This window comes from Harmonia axyridis, chromosome 1 (genome assembly GCF_914767665.1).
Source record: "Harmonia axyridis chromosome 1, icHarAxyr1.1, whole genome shotgun sequence".
NCBI classification, from domain to species: domain Eukaryota; kingdom Metazoa; phylum Arthropoda; class Insecta; order Coleoptera; family Coccinellidae; genus Harmonia; species Harmonia axyridis.
The window spans coordinates 64,593,971-64,606,180 of record NC_059501.1 but is presented as its reverse complement, the minus strand read 5'-3'; the positions used below and the strand labels follow the sequence as shown (position 1 = coordinate 64,606,180).

The window sequence follows — 12,210 nt, the reverse complement described above, 5'->3', positions numbered from 1 at the left end:
CCTATAGGACTTTATACCTAACAGCCAAAGTGGAATTTTCATCTACTCCATGGGTTATTTGTTTTCATTAGTTCATGGGTGAAGCTATTGCTATTGGCTACCCTGGGTACAGATGTGTAAACGTCAAAGTTAATAACCTACAAATGAGTTGAATCCACAAACGCTGGTCTTTCACGTTTGCTGCGTTTGCATTTTCCAGTGAATTTACACAATCTTGAGAGAAAATGGTGTTGGATTTGGATTTATTCAGAAATGACAAGGGTGGGAATATAGATAAAATAAGAGAAAATCAAAAGAAAAGATTTAAAGATGTAGCTTTGGTTGACATGGTTGTTGAAAAAGATTCCTTATGGAGGCAGTTGAGACATAATGCTGATAACTGGAATAAACTTAAAAATCTCTGTAGCAAAACAATTGGTGAAAAAATGAAAAAGAAAGAACCTCAAGGAGATGTTAATGAAGAGGTTCCATCTAATGTATCAGATAATTTAATTGATGTAACTGGTGAATTATTGAAGCCCTTAACAGTTAATCAAATCAAAAAGGTATTGAATCAGTGGTTTCTTATATTCCGTTAATTTCAAGTTCATTTCAAATTTAAGGTTCGTACTTTAATAGATGAGGCTATTCTCAGGAATGAACAGGATTTAGCTGAAACTGCAAAAGCTAGAAACAATGCTTTAAGAGAAGTTGGTAATCATTTACATGACTCAGTACCAGTGGATGATGATGAGGATAATAATAAGGTAGAGAGGACTTTTGGAGATTGTGAATCAAAAAAGAAATATTCTCATGTTGATTTAATTCATATGATTGATGGTGAGTACTATTTTATTATTGAATTAAAATATGTCTCGCAAAGCTTGGCTAGTATTTTATTTTTTACAAATATTTAAAATTAATAGTTTCTCTGAAACTCTCAACCACCAAGAAACGGCTGAATTTAAGCTAATTTGAGGACTTATTCTTCATTGGTGTTGTTCTTTGGTGTTCTTACATATGGTCAATTATACAGTGTGTCTATGGTACTTACAATTTTTTAAGTTCTATGAGGTTAAATCCAAGTTTAATTGAAAAATTGTAAGGCCCAGTTTCACCAAACAGTACTTGATCCCAGATTGATTAAACTCCGCTTGTTACTAAAGCAGGCTTAACAGTGTTTTCTGTTTCACCATGCATCAACCCGTCCGAAGATGATCGCGATTAAATAGTCAAACCATTTGGCAACGTTGTGAACAAAAAGTTATACAGTGTTCTGTATCGTATAAGCAGTGATGACCACCATTGGCGCTAGGTGTCAGGTGTCATTCATTCATAACTCATAACATTTCAAAACATTTGTCATCTTGTAAACAAAAAACAAAGTTAATTTTTGCCGAAAATGTCGAGTGATGTGCTTCGAAATGTCGGAAACTTGCAGAAGTTAAAAAGAAATTATCCCATTTCACAAAACCACACAGTCTGGAAAAAAAACTATATAAGTAATTTTATTAACTTATTTATTTTAATTAACAAGTTTAACTGCTTCTTGAATAATATTTCAATCAAACATATCAATAAATTATTCTTTGCAATAAATTTCATAAAACACAAAAACAAAGTTTACGTGTATTTTGAATGGGAAATATTGAGCCTATACATATAGTCATATTTCGATAAAATTGACCCAAAAATTAGAAATTTCCAGAAAAATCATTACATAGACAAGAGTTCCATACTGATAAATAATTATTAATCTCAACTTGAAAGGTTATAATCCTCCAAAAATGGCCGATTAGTGCTAAATCGCGATTGGTCGATTAAATGGCGCTTTGGAGTGTTGTGAAACGCTACATTACATTAATCGTGATCTAAGGCCTCACTTAAGAGCTAAGTCAAGATTAAAGCATTTGGTGAAACTGGGCCTAAGTAGCTGGGACACACTGTATAATTGACCATATGTAACAACACCAAAGAACAATGCTGTAACCAGTATTCCATATTAATGATAACTCATAATAGTGATTATTATTCAGAATAATATTTTGTATTGTTTAACAATGGAGAACCAATGAAAGTTTTCAGGGGCCTTTAGTGTCAAAACTAACCTATAGAAAAACTTTTGCCCAGTGAACTTTTTGTTTGGAATGACTTGGACTATAACATATAAAAAATTCTGCCAATTTGACAGGAGGTCACTTTCACTAATGAAGTGTGTGGTATCTTTTGCACTGATTATCTATGATACTGGCAACTCCAGCTTTCAAGAAACGGGGGCGCCAACAAGAGGCCAGGATTTTTTAAGGGGGGCCAAGATTTCTAAGTCCATCTAGTTTACATTGAATTCATGTTGAATTTTTGCTCATGCAATATTTTAGAGGGGAGCCAGCAAATATTTAAGGAAAACCTGGCTCTCCTCTAGCTTCGCCATTGGTCTATGGTATAGTTTGTGAAAATATCATTAAAATGCGCTATTTTCAGCAGAAAATTGATTTTAACCTATAAGGTAACAAGAAAACCTAACTTAACCTATGATGTATGAAGAAAATCATTATCCGGTTACAATTATCACTAATAAGAGCACAAGTGATTGAATTTAACTTATTAATTTGAGTTATGAAATGAGGAACAGACTTATGAGATCAATTCAATCATGAGTGAAATTTAATTAGGCTATTTCACAACCAAAAAAAATGTAAAAATCTTAAATGAAGGCAGATTAATCTATAATTGTCGTTAAACTGTTGCATATACTGATACACACATCTGAAAAGATCGAACTTGATGGGCCAATCAGAGTTAATAGTTAAGTTTAGAATATTTATAATTCGAACTTGAACAGAGGTCCTAATCAAGAAATAGTATTACTAAGCAGGAATACAGTTATAACACGGGCGTAGCCAGGTTTCAGTTTCGGGGGGGGGTTTTACATATTATAAAAAAAATCTTATGTTTTTCTTTTGAAATATATCAACTTTAAAAGAGCCAACCCATTCAGTCTATTTTCACTAGTTTTATTTTTCAAGTATGTTTTGAGAAAAAAGCATTTTCAAAATCACTTTTTGAAATTTAGTTTATTTCTTTACATCGATTCCTATAAATATATTTAGGCAAAAAATACCGTCGTAGTATTTGTACAAAATACCGTCGTAGTATTTATACAACAGAGCACTCAAATTCAAATTTATGAGTAGAAAGTTTATATGCAAAAAACCGGTAAAAAATGATAGTTGTCACCTTTTTTGCCTTTTTTTCAATGTTTTATCCTGAAATTTTGGTGGCAAACTTCAGATTCAAATTCTGTACCCAAGAAACAAAGATAATAAATCGAAGAAATTAAAACTACCCCATCATCTGAGTTTTAGCAGAGATAGATATAATACGCCAATTTTGAACAATCGTTTGAGCCAGGTTTTTCGGATAAAAAACTTGATGGAAGAAAACGTCAGAAGATTAAATTTTTTTGTATTTTTTTTAATGTTCCGTCACAGAATTTTGGTGCTAAACCTCAGATTCGGATTCAGAACCCAAAAAAATAAAGGGTGTTTTTTTTAGAGCTATAGAACTTTAAATTGCAATAAAACAACGATTGATATGAATTTTATTTATCTGCAAGATAATCTTGTGGCATTACATTTTAAATATGATTTCTGGCATATGACCGACAAGGCTGGCTCGGATGTAGTCCAATCTGGACGTCCAATTTTCGATGACTTTTACAACATTTGTGGCCGTATATCGGCAATAACACGGCGAATGTTGTCTTCCAAATGGTCAAGGGTTTGTGGCTTATCCGCATAGACCAATGACTTTACATAGCTCCACAGAAAGTAGTCTAGAGGTGTTAAATCACAAGATCTTGGAGGCCAATTGGTCCAAAACGTGAAATTAGGCGGTCACCAAACGTGTCTTGTTGGAACCACAGCTCCTGGACATCATGGTTGTTCAATTCAGGAATGAAAAAGTTAGTAATCATGGCTCTATACCGATCACCATTGACTGTAACGTTCTGGCCATTATCGTTCTTGAAGAAGTACGGACCAATGATTCCACCAGCCCATAAAGCGCACCAAACAGTCAGTTTTTCTGGATGTCACGGTGTTTCGACATACACTTGAGGATTAGCTTCACTCCAAATGCGGCAGTTTTGTTTGTTGACGTAGCCATTCAACCAGAAGTGCGCTTCATCGCTAAACAAATTAAAATTGACGTAGTGCGCGATATGTATTCCGCACAGAACCATTATTTTCGAAATAAAATTGCACTATTTTCAAGCGTTGTTCAGGCGTGAGTCTATTCATGATGAATTGCCAAATCAAACTAAGAATAAATCACTTGACAGCTGTTAAATTGGTCGGCATCTTGAACAGTAATGCCAACTTAAAGTTATATACCTCGAAAAAAAACACCTGTTTCATACGATCGAAAAAATCAAACTAACCCATAACTTTCCTTTGAGGGGCACATGTGAGCACAAATTGACTGGATTACGTAGGGGTAATTTAATTCAAATTTCAAATTACAAATTAATTGAACTGAGAGTGATAATTTCATTCACTTTTTACAAATTCCATTAAAAAATATTTTCGAGATTTAAAAAAAAAAAAAGTTTTTTTGACATCTTTAACATTTCGGGGGGGGGGGTTTGAACCACCAAACCCCCCCCCCCCTGGCTACGCCCGTGTGTTATAACAGCACTATCTGGTCCAATCAAAAGGAGAGGGTACAAGTAACAAAGAAATAACGATACGCATAGCCCATTGGACAGATTTGTGATTACACTGATTTGAAGTGGTTATCAGTAGTCATGACTCATGACCAATCAGTCATGTGAAGCGTGCATGGAGATAGACTAATATTCTCTTCTATCTCGATGGAAGCGTTGAAGGCTTCCCTAAAAGCTGTTCTGTGACATAAGCTGATACTACCCTATAGGATGATTTGAAATGATCTATGTTACTTAATGAATGAATTTGAGTTATCATCATTATAAATGGAATTATGCAAGTGTTTTGAAAAAAATTCAATAAAGACCCTCACTTTAGCGTCAAGAGATTTTGATCACCTTCAAAAGTAATACATGTACTCCAACACACCTCTAAGTTTTCTGTACAAGGATTTGTCTCCGCTTTTGAAATATTTCAAGCGTTTAATGAATGTTCGGAATGTTGTCATCTTCAGAAACTAAGAGTTCTGAACCAAATTTACTGAAATTGGTGAAATAAGTTTTGGTTACTAAGTACGAATTCACCGCTTCATATTTGTAGATAGATGGCTGTTTAAGTATACTGTTACTGCTGATCTATTGGAGACTCATGAAAATTTCATAAACCAGAATGAAACTACAACTTTTCTCTTCTCTAGGAATGGATGGCGAAAGGGGTACATTAGTTTCTGGAGGAAGAGGATATTATTTAACTGGACCTGCTGTTTTTCTAGAACAAGCCTTAATTAATCTTGCTCTTCGAATTCTACATAAGAAGCAATATAAACCACTTTACACACCATTTTTCATGAGAAAAGAGGTAATTTCTATAATGCTGAACTTTTCAATAGTTCTCTTAAGAAGAATAATACAAACTTCATTAGAAGGTAGACATTTCAAAATAATTTCCTCATCAAATTTTACTGTTTTCAATTTCAGTCACTTTTAGGCTTCAAAGTTTGACTTACTCATTATTCTAAATAAAAATCAGGATCAGCATCATAAATGATCATGTATTGTTCATGGATGAGAAAGATCTCCCTGTATAAAGAATTTTGGAAATCTGATTTCATGAAATAATGAAAAACTAAAAGATCGAAATAATGTTGAAATAAATTTTCATTTCTGTAATTTGGCATTTATAGTCCCATTTTTGAAAAGTATAATATAAAGAAGAATAGGGTCAACTGATGCTTGTATTAAGAATACGAAATTATGAAATTTTATCTTTTCAACTTGAATGTATTATTATCATTATCCAAGGTTATGCAAGAAGTAGCACAGTTATCCCAGTTTGACGAAGAACTATATAAAGTAATAGGAAAGGGGAGTGAGAAGGCAGGAGAAAAAGATATTGAAGAGAAATATCTTATCGCCACTTCTGAACAGCCAATTGCTGCATTCCATAGAGATGAGTGGTTAGCAGAGTCTTCTCTGCCTATCAGATACGCAGGAATATCAACTTGTTTTCGACAGGAAGTAGGATCTCATGGTAGGGATACAAGAGGTATTTTCAGAGTACATCAATTCGAGAAGGTAAACTCTGCAACATTTTCTGAATTTGCTTTTTGACTTATGGTTTCTTACAGGTAGAACAGTTTTGTTTGACCTCCCCATTTGACAATGCATCTTGGATAATGATGGATGAAATGATTGCAAACGCTGAAGATTTTTATAAATCTTTGCAAATACCTTATAGGATTGTTAATATTGTTTCGGGAGCTCTGAACCATGCAGCTGCTAAAAAGTTAGACTTAGAGGCTTGGTTCCCAGGGTCTGGTGCTTTTAGGGAACTTGTGTCATGCAGTAATTGTTTGGAATATCAAGCTCGAAGACTTCTAGTGAGGTAACTAATATTTTGTGATTGAATGTTCGAGAAGGTTTAAAAGCTGTTCGTATATTTTAGTTAATTATTATTACTTTGGGAATCTGACTAGGAAAAATATTTTTAAAGCCATATTGAAGTTTTTACAGTGAATGCTTCAGAGTGTGAGTTCACACATTCACAAAATTAAAAATGTGTGTTGGCACGTCCTAGATGAAACAGTTTTTCATTATAAATTTTCAACGTCAAATATCTTGTGTGTTCTGAAGTTTGAATGAAGATTTCATAACTTCGAAACTATGAGAGCTAGAACTCAGCAGTAAAAAATATTGATTGAGTATAATTTAGCAGAACATTTCTCAGAAATGAGTTTTTGAATTTTGTTTCCTTGATCGTTTCCTTCAAATTTTATAGATTGTGTTGTCAAATTATGATGAGCAAACGGTATAGAAATCGCTTTTTGAACCAAATTTAATTCTGGATTTAGGACGAATTTTTCATTCCATTTTGGAATATACATTATCCAGAAGAAATCAAGTGCATCAATAGTGATTCAAAATATTCATTTCGATTAGGAAAAGACAACTTCGAAAAGTTTGAACCCGCTGCTCAATATTAATTTTTAGATAGTTAATGTTAAGAAGGTGAAACAGTTTAGTATATATTGAAATCATGATGTTTTATATAGGATATGGTATCCATGCATCATACTAAAACTCTGAACAATTCAAGGTATTGAGTCAATGAATTGAATTTAAATTGAATTGAGAATATACTTTTTCAATTTTGTTTGAAACAAAACTTTATTATTAGGTTGATACAAGTTGTATTTTCTTATCAAGAGAAATTTGGTTAAATTAAAACCAGGAGAAATATTCACAATTTCTCAGCATGCTTATTAATAATTAATAAAATTTGAATTTGTTTTTCGTTGAACATATATAATATAACTTCAACTTTACCTCATTCTTTTATGAATAACTCATAAACATATGTAGAAATGAATACCTGGACCAAAAACATCCATGAATGAAGAATAACTTGATATAATATGTAAATACAATTATAAATAATTATATCAAGAGAATTGGTAGAATTTTCCAACTAAATTTATTACAGCAATTGATGTTTACTTTCACAGTAACTACTTAAATTTTTAATATTAATATTTATTTCAGGTATGGACAAACCAAGAAAATGAATACTACAACTGATTATGTGCATATGTTGAATGCAACTATGTGTGCTACAACAAGAGTAATCTGTGCTATTCTTGAAGTACACCAGACTGATAGTGGTATCAAGGTCCCGGAAGTTTTGAAAGACTTCATGCCAGAACCCTACAAAGAGGAAATTCCCTTTGTCAAACCAGCTCCAATTGACACTGAAAAGGAAAAAAAATCTAAGAAACAAAATAAAGATAACAAGAAGGGAGCAGGCGAAGAATAAATGTGTTTAGTTAATAATATCATTTATTATAACTTCGATATTTCCGCTTATAAATTAAAACATAATTCAATTTGGTTTATTTTTCCTGTCTACCAACCTCAACATCCTTCCAATAATTAAAGAAAAACGAACCAGGTAAATCTGAAAATACATACTGAAATATCTAAAAAATTTCCGCAATTGGTTAAGCTAATTGACTGCTGTTTATTTGAATTTTGTATATTATCCTCAAAGTAGGTCTTTTTACACGAGCACCAATCAATAATTCAATAATCAAAACATTTTTTGCATGCACTACTACTCGCAAATTGTCGTTTAGTTTTGTCTGAAAACGAGTTTTAGAATTTCAGAAAGTGTAGAATTAGCTGAGGTCTATATTATGCTGGTTGTTCAATAAGAATTGTTGAAAATTCAAAAAAGTCTACATGATAAAAGTTATTTATCAATATTAAAAACAATTCAACAGGAATTTTATTGACCTCATCTACAATAATACATACTTTGATAGTAGTAGTAGTAACAGTACTTTATTGTTCATAAACAAACAAATGGCCATCGACCTAAGATCCTTCAGCCTTATACTTTGATATTATACCTATTTCACTCTGTTCACCATATTAAGCTTTCAGGCAAAGAATATTTTACATTCAACTTCAGATTGCATATTTTCGATAATGTTCAGACCTTAGAATATAGATAGAAGGAACGGAAAGTAAACATTTCTGCTTGATCCTGAATACATGCAAGAGAGATGATAGTTATTTAGTGTCACCAATCACAATCAAGCTAGCTGATTGTGTGTGCTAGCCATAAGCGTGAAGAATCCTGATTTGATTATTGAATGCTCTGTCAGGAATCCTTTTTTCATAACTTCGCAATAGCTAAATCATTAAACTGAGAAAAACATTGACCATTTTGAAACACGAAAGAATTTTTATGAATAAATCACATCGTAAAATATTTTTGAACATGAATTGACAATTTCGAAATTAATCAAATTGTGTTATGCTACTGCTATAGTGTCCCATCAGACAAGAAGTGGCGAATGTTGTCATCAAAACAAATGCATTAGTTATAAGGCGATTTAATGTTCTAAGGTTCAGACAGTATCAGCCAAAGGAATTAATTGAAAAAAAAACTACCAATGGGTGTAGCACAATGCTTCCATTCAATCTTCTATTTCGCTTAAAAAAATGTTGGAATTCCCATGAGAATTATGACCCAACATGAATTCTCATACCGAACTTCATCCAAATTGGATCTGTAGAACGCAAAATATTAACCCATTAAAGCCCATAATTCCCCCGTGAAGATTTTCAACTGAAACTTTGTCTGATGAGTTATTTAGACTCAAAAAGTGATATTGTGTTATAAAAATAATGATCGAACATGCAGGAGAGTTACTATGAAGCGGCAACTTAAGTTGCCACTGGGATAATTCATGAAGAAATTTTCCAAAGTACAATAAAACTAGCATATCAATCGTATACATCTATTGTGATTCAACCGTATAATATTTCCTATGAAATTACATAAAATATTATTATTTTACATCATGAAAAATTTTGAAACACTCATCAGGATGAACAGGAACTTCACACTTCTTGCATACAAAAATTGTACGCCTGCCACATACTTTACAACGGCGATACTTGGATTCACCTTTTTCGATGAAATGATCTGTTCGATCTTTTCTTATTTCTTCGAGAGCTGGTGTGAACTCTAGAGATGATCGAACTCCTGCTACCATTGGAGGACTGCCGTAAGACTTCAGAATGAAAATAGCACACTGACGTCTGAAATCCAATAGAGGAATATCATGCCCAAGGCGACGATACAGTAACCAACCTTGTGTGCTGCATACATCCACAGTCCAAGAGAAATAAGGCCACCACCATTTTTTCGACCTGATTCTGTTTCGGTAGGAAGCCAAAAATTGATCAGAAAGATCTACTCCACCCATGTTACTATTGTAACGAGCAATAGGACCTGGTACTTTGACAGAAATGACCTTCTTTTCAATTCTGGAGTATCGGTTTGACTTTGACATAGGATGTACATTATCACAATTAGTAAGTACAGTAACAACATTGTTGTCATTCCAACGGACTGCTAAAATATCTCCTGAAGAACTGGTGGATGTTTCACCTCTGGGTTTATTTTTCCACGTTTTTTTATCTGGAAGTTTCATTGAAACACTACAGCGATTCTCACGCAGAGTACCAGTTCCACCAAGTCCTCTAGAACTAAGCTCTTCCAACAACCCAACCGATGTAAAAAGATTGTCAAAGTAGAGTCGAATACCCTTTGACAATTTCATGTGGTCTACAAGTCCAATTACTACGTCACCTCCTTGACCGAGTCCAGTTTCTGGAAGACGAGTTGAACTTCCACAATAGGGTTCAACATGATGGATGTATCCAGATGGATCCGCGGCAACCCATAACTTGAACCCAAATCTGATAGGTTTTCCGCGAATAAACTGTTTGCACCCATGCCTTCCGTAATAAGGAATCATACTCTCGTCGATACTAATAGTGGGCCCAGGACTGATTTGTTTGAAAGAGTTGTTGAGGTGATCAAAAATAGGTCGGACCTTGTACATTTTATCACTTCCATCATTGTTTTCATTGTTGGCAAGGTGAATAAAACTTATCAGTTCATCGAATCGGTTTCGACGGATGGCATCGGAAACTAAGTGCGAATGAACATCTGGATCTTGTTTCCAGTAGAGTCTTCTATATGGAAGAGGGTGGTAACCTGACATCAACATAATTCCGACAAATGTAATCATTTCTTCAGCAGTGGCATTCAGGTTGTGAACGAGTTTCTGCATAGCATAACGATTAGTTTCGGTTACGATATGACTCAATAAATCTTCCGAGAAGTAAGCCCTAAAAGCCTCAATAGGGCTTTTTACCGTTTCTTTCAGAAGATCTTCTGCTACCGGTCGGTATTCGCATTCAAGTTCAGGAATACTTGAAGATAACCCATTCATTTTCGGCTTCCAAGTACGTTCTGTGGGACGCTTACGTTTGGTGCTTCTTACTCTTGTCTGCGAAGAAGTCGTCGGTCTAGGTTCTTCTGAATGGTTCTCATCTTGGACGACTGGATTGCCGTGATCATCATCGATTTCTGGATTCTGCATTTCCACCTGAGAGCGTAATATACGGGCAGGAAGGTGGTCAAAATCTCCAACTACCTCTTCATCCGATAAATCAGAGTCCTTATCTGTATCTGCACCAGGAAGTTCATCAGGTGGACATATGGCTATATTGGTGGCTGATATGTCCTCATCGTTCTCGATAAGGTCAATTAATTCATGAAGAAGTAATCCAGTGCCTGATCTTCCACGAGTATACCTGTCGAAATCATTCAGTAAGAAATGTAAATATTGCAGAAACCGTTGTCACGTGTTCCCGTTGGCCACTTTAGTTGCCATCAAACTTTGCCCGTATGGCAAAAGCAAAATATTGCATGAAAATATTACTGTGAAGAAGAAATATACTGCTGAATTCATATTGAATAAAACTGGTACAAAAATACAAATGTGCATGCATTATTGAAATAGAATACTTACAATCTCTCATCGACGGCCATTATGGTGAATGAAAAAGTTCAAGAGCTCTGAATAAATCGTTATACACTAACTCACTGTTTGACAATATCTGACTGACGTTTGTGCTATTCGAGACAGGACATATCACATGACCGGAATTTACCAATGGAACTTCAATATCTATGCGCGTGCGCATAGAATGTAGTCGAATGCGCCGTGGCAACTTAAGTTGCCACGGGGCTGTAATGGGTTAAGGGTCCGGGAATTCCAAGTTTGTGCATTTGTTATGATCAACGTTTATCCCTATATGCTGAAAGAAAGTTATATCATGCATATATTTATTCTCCAATAAATTAAAATTAGAAAAATTGACGTTAAGTGAGGTGAGAATTTTTTTAAAAACACACGAACTCAAATCCGTCGGAAACTGCCGATCTTATAAATATAAAAATGTGTATCCAGAATTAACGAAAAAGATGCGTGGACACTCAAAAGGGTGAAAGGTGGGATAAGATCTAGAATGGTTGAAGATAGGTCTCTGCATCTCACGTTGTATAAGTGCGATCGGTTTCCACTAAATGGCGTTAGAAAGATGAGATTAATTCCTACTACAGAAACTTTTGCGACAGTTTTGTGATTGGTTTACTTAGTTTAGTTTGAGCGCGCGTTGAAGATTAACACTATAACAAAGAA

The 12,210-nt window shown here is 34.2% G+C and overlaps 2 protein-coding genes across 2 annotated transcripts; one reads left to right on the top strand and one right to left on the bottom strand.

Moving 5' to 3' along the window:
- Positions 1-127: 127 nt before the first annotated feature.
- Positions 128-8,031, top strand: LOC123671112 (serine--tRNA ligase, cytoplasmic). Its single transcript, XM_045604798.1, has 6 exons — positions 128-545; positions 603-819; positions 5,344-5,504; positions 5,948-6,220; positions 6,274-6,530; positions 7,688-8,031. The coding sequence occupies exons 1-6, from the start codon at positions 225-227 to the stop codon at positions 7,956-7,958; spliced, it is 1,500 nt and encodes a 499-aa protein (XP_045460754.1). The 5' UTR covers positions 128-224; the 3' UTR covers positions 7,959-8,031.
- Positions 8,032-9,233: 1,202 nt separating this feature from the next.
- LOC123688908 (piggyBac transposable element-derived protein 3-like) lies at positions 9,234-11,776 on the bottom strand. Its single transcript, XM_045627656.1, has 2 exons — positions 11,539-11,776; positions 9,234-11,320 (listed from the first exon to the last, which is right to left on the bottom strand). Exons 1-2 carry the CDS (start codon positions 11,556-11,558, stop codon positions 9,502-9,504), a joined length of 1,839 nt encoding a protein of 612 aa, XP_045483612.1. The 5' UTR covers positions 11,559-11,776; the 3' UTR covers positions 9,234-9,501.
- Between the last annotated feature and the right edge of the window lie 434 nt (positions 11,777-12,210).

What these genes read in the sequence shown, in the direction of transcription:
- LOC123671112 (XM_045604798.1), top strand. Translation starts at nt 225, where the DNA reads ATGGTGTTGGATTTGGATTTATTCAGAAATGACAAGGGTGGGAATATA. An exon ending in CAGTTAATCAAATCAAAAAG is followed by an intron (nt 546 to 602) that starts GTATTGAATCAG and finishes TTCAAATTTAAG; the next exon opens with GTTCGTACTTTAATAGATGA. An exon ending in CATTTTTCATGAGAAAAGAG is followed by an intron (nt 5,505 to 5,947) that starts GTAATTTCTATA and finishes TCATTATCCAAG; the next exon opens with GTTATGCAAGAAGTAGCACA.
- LOC123688908 (XM_045627656.1), bottom strand. Translation starts at nt 11,558, where the DNA reads ATGGCCGTCGATGAGAGATT. An exon ending in ATGGCCGTCGATGAGAGATT is followed by an intron (nt 11,321 to 11,538) that starts GTAAGTATTCTA and finishes TGATTTCGACAG; the next exon opens with GTATACTCGTGGAAGATCAG.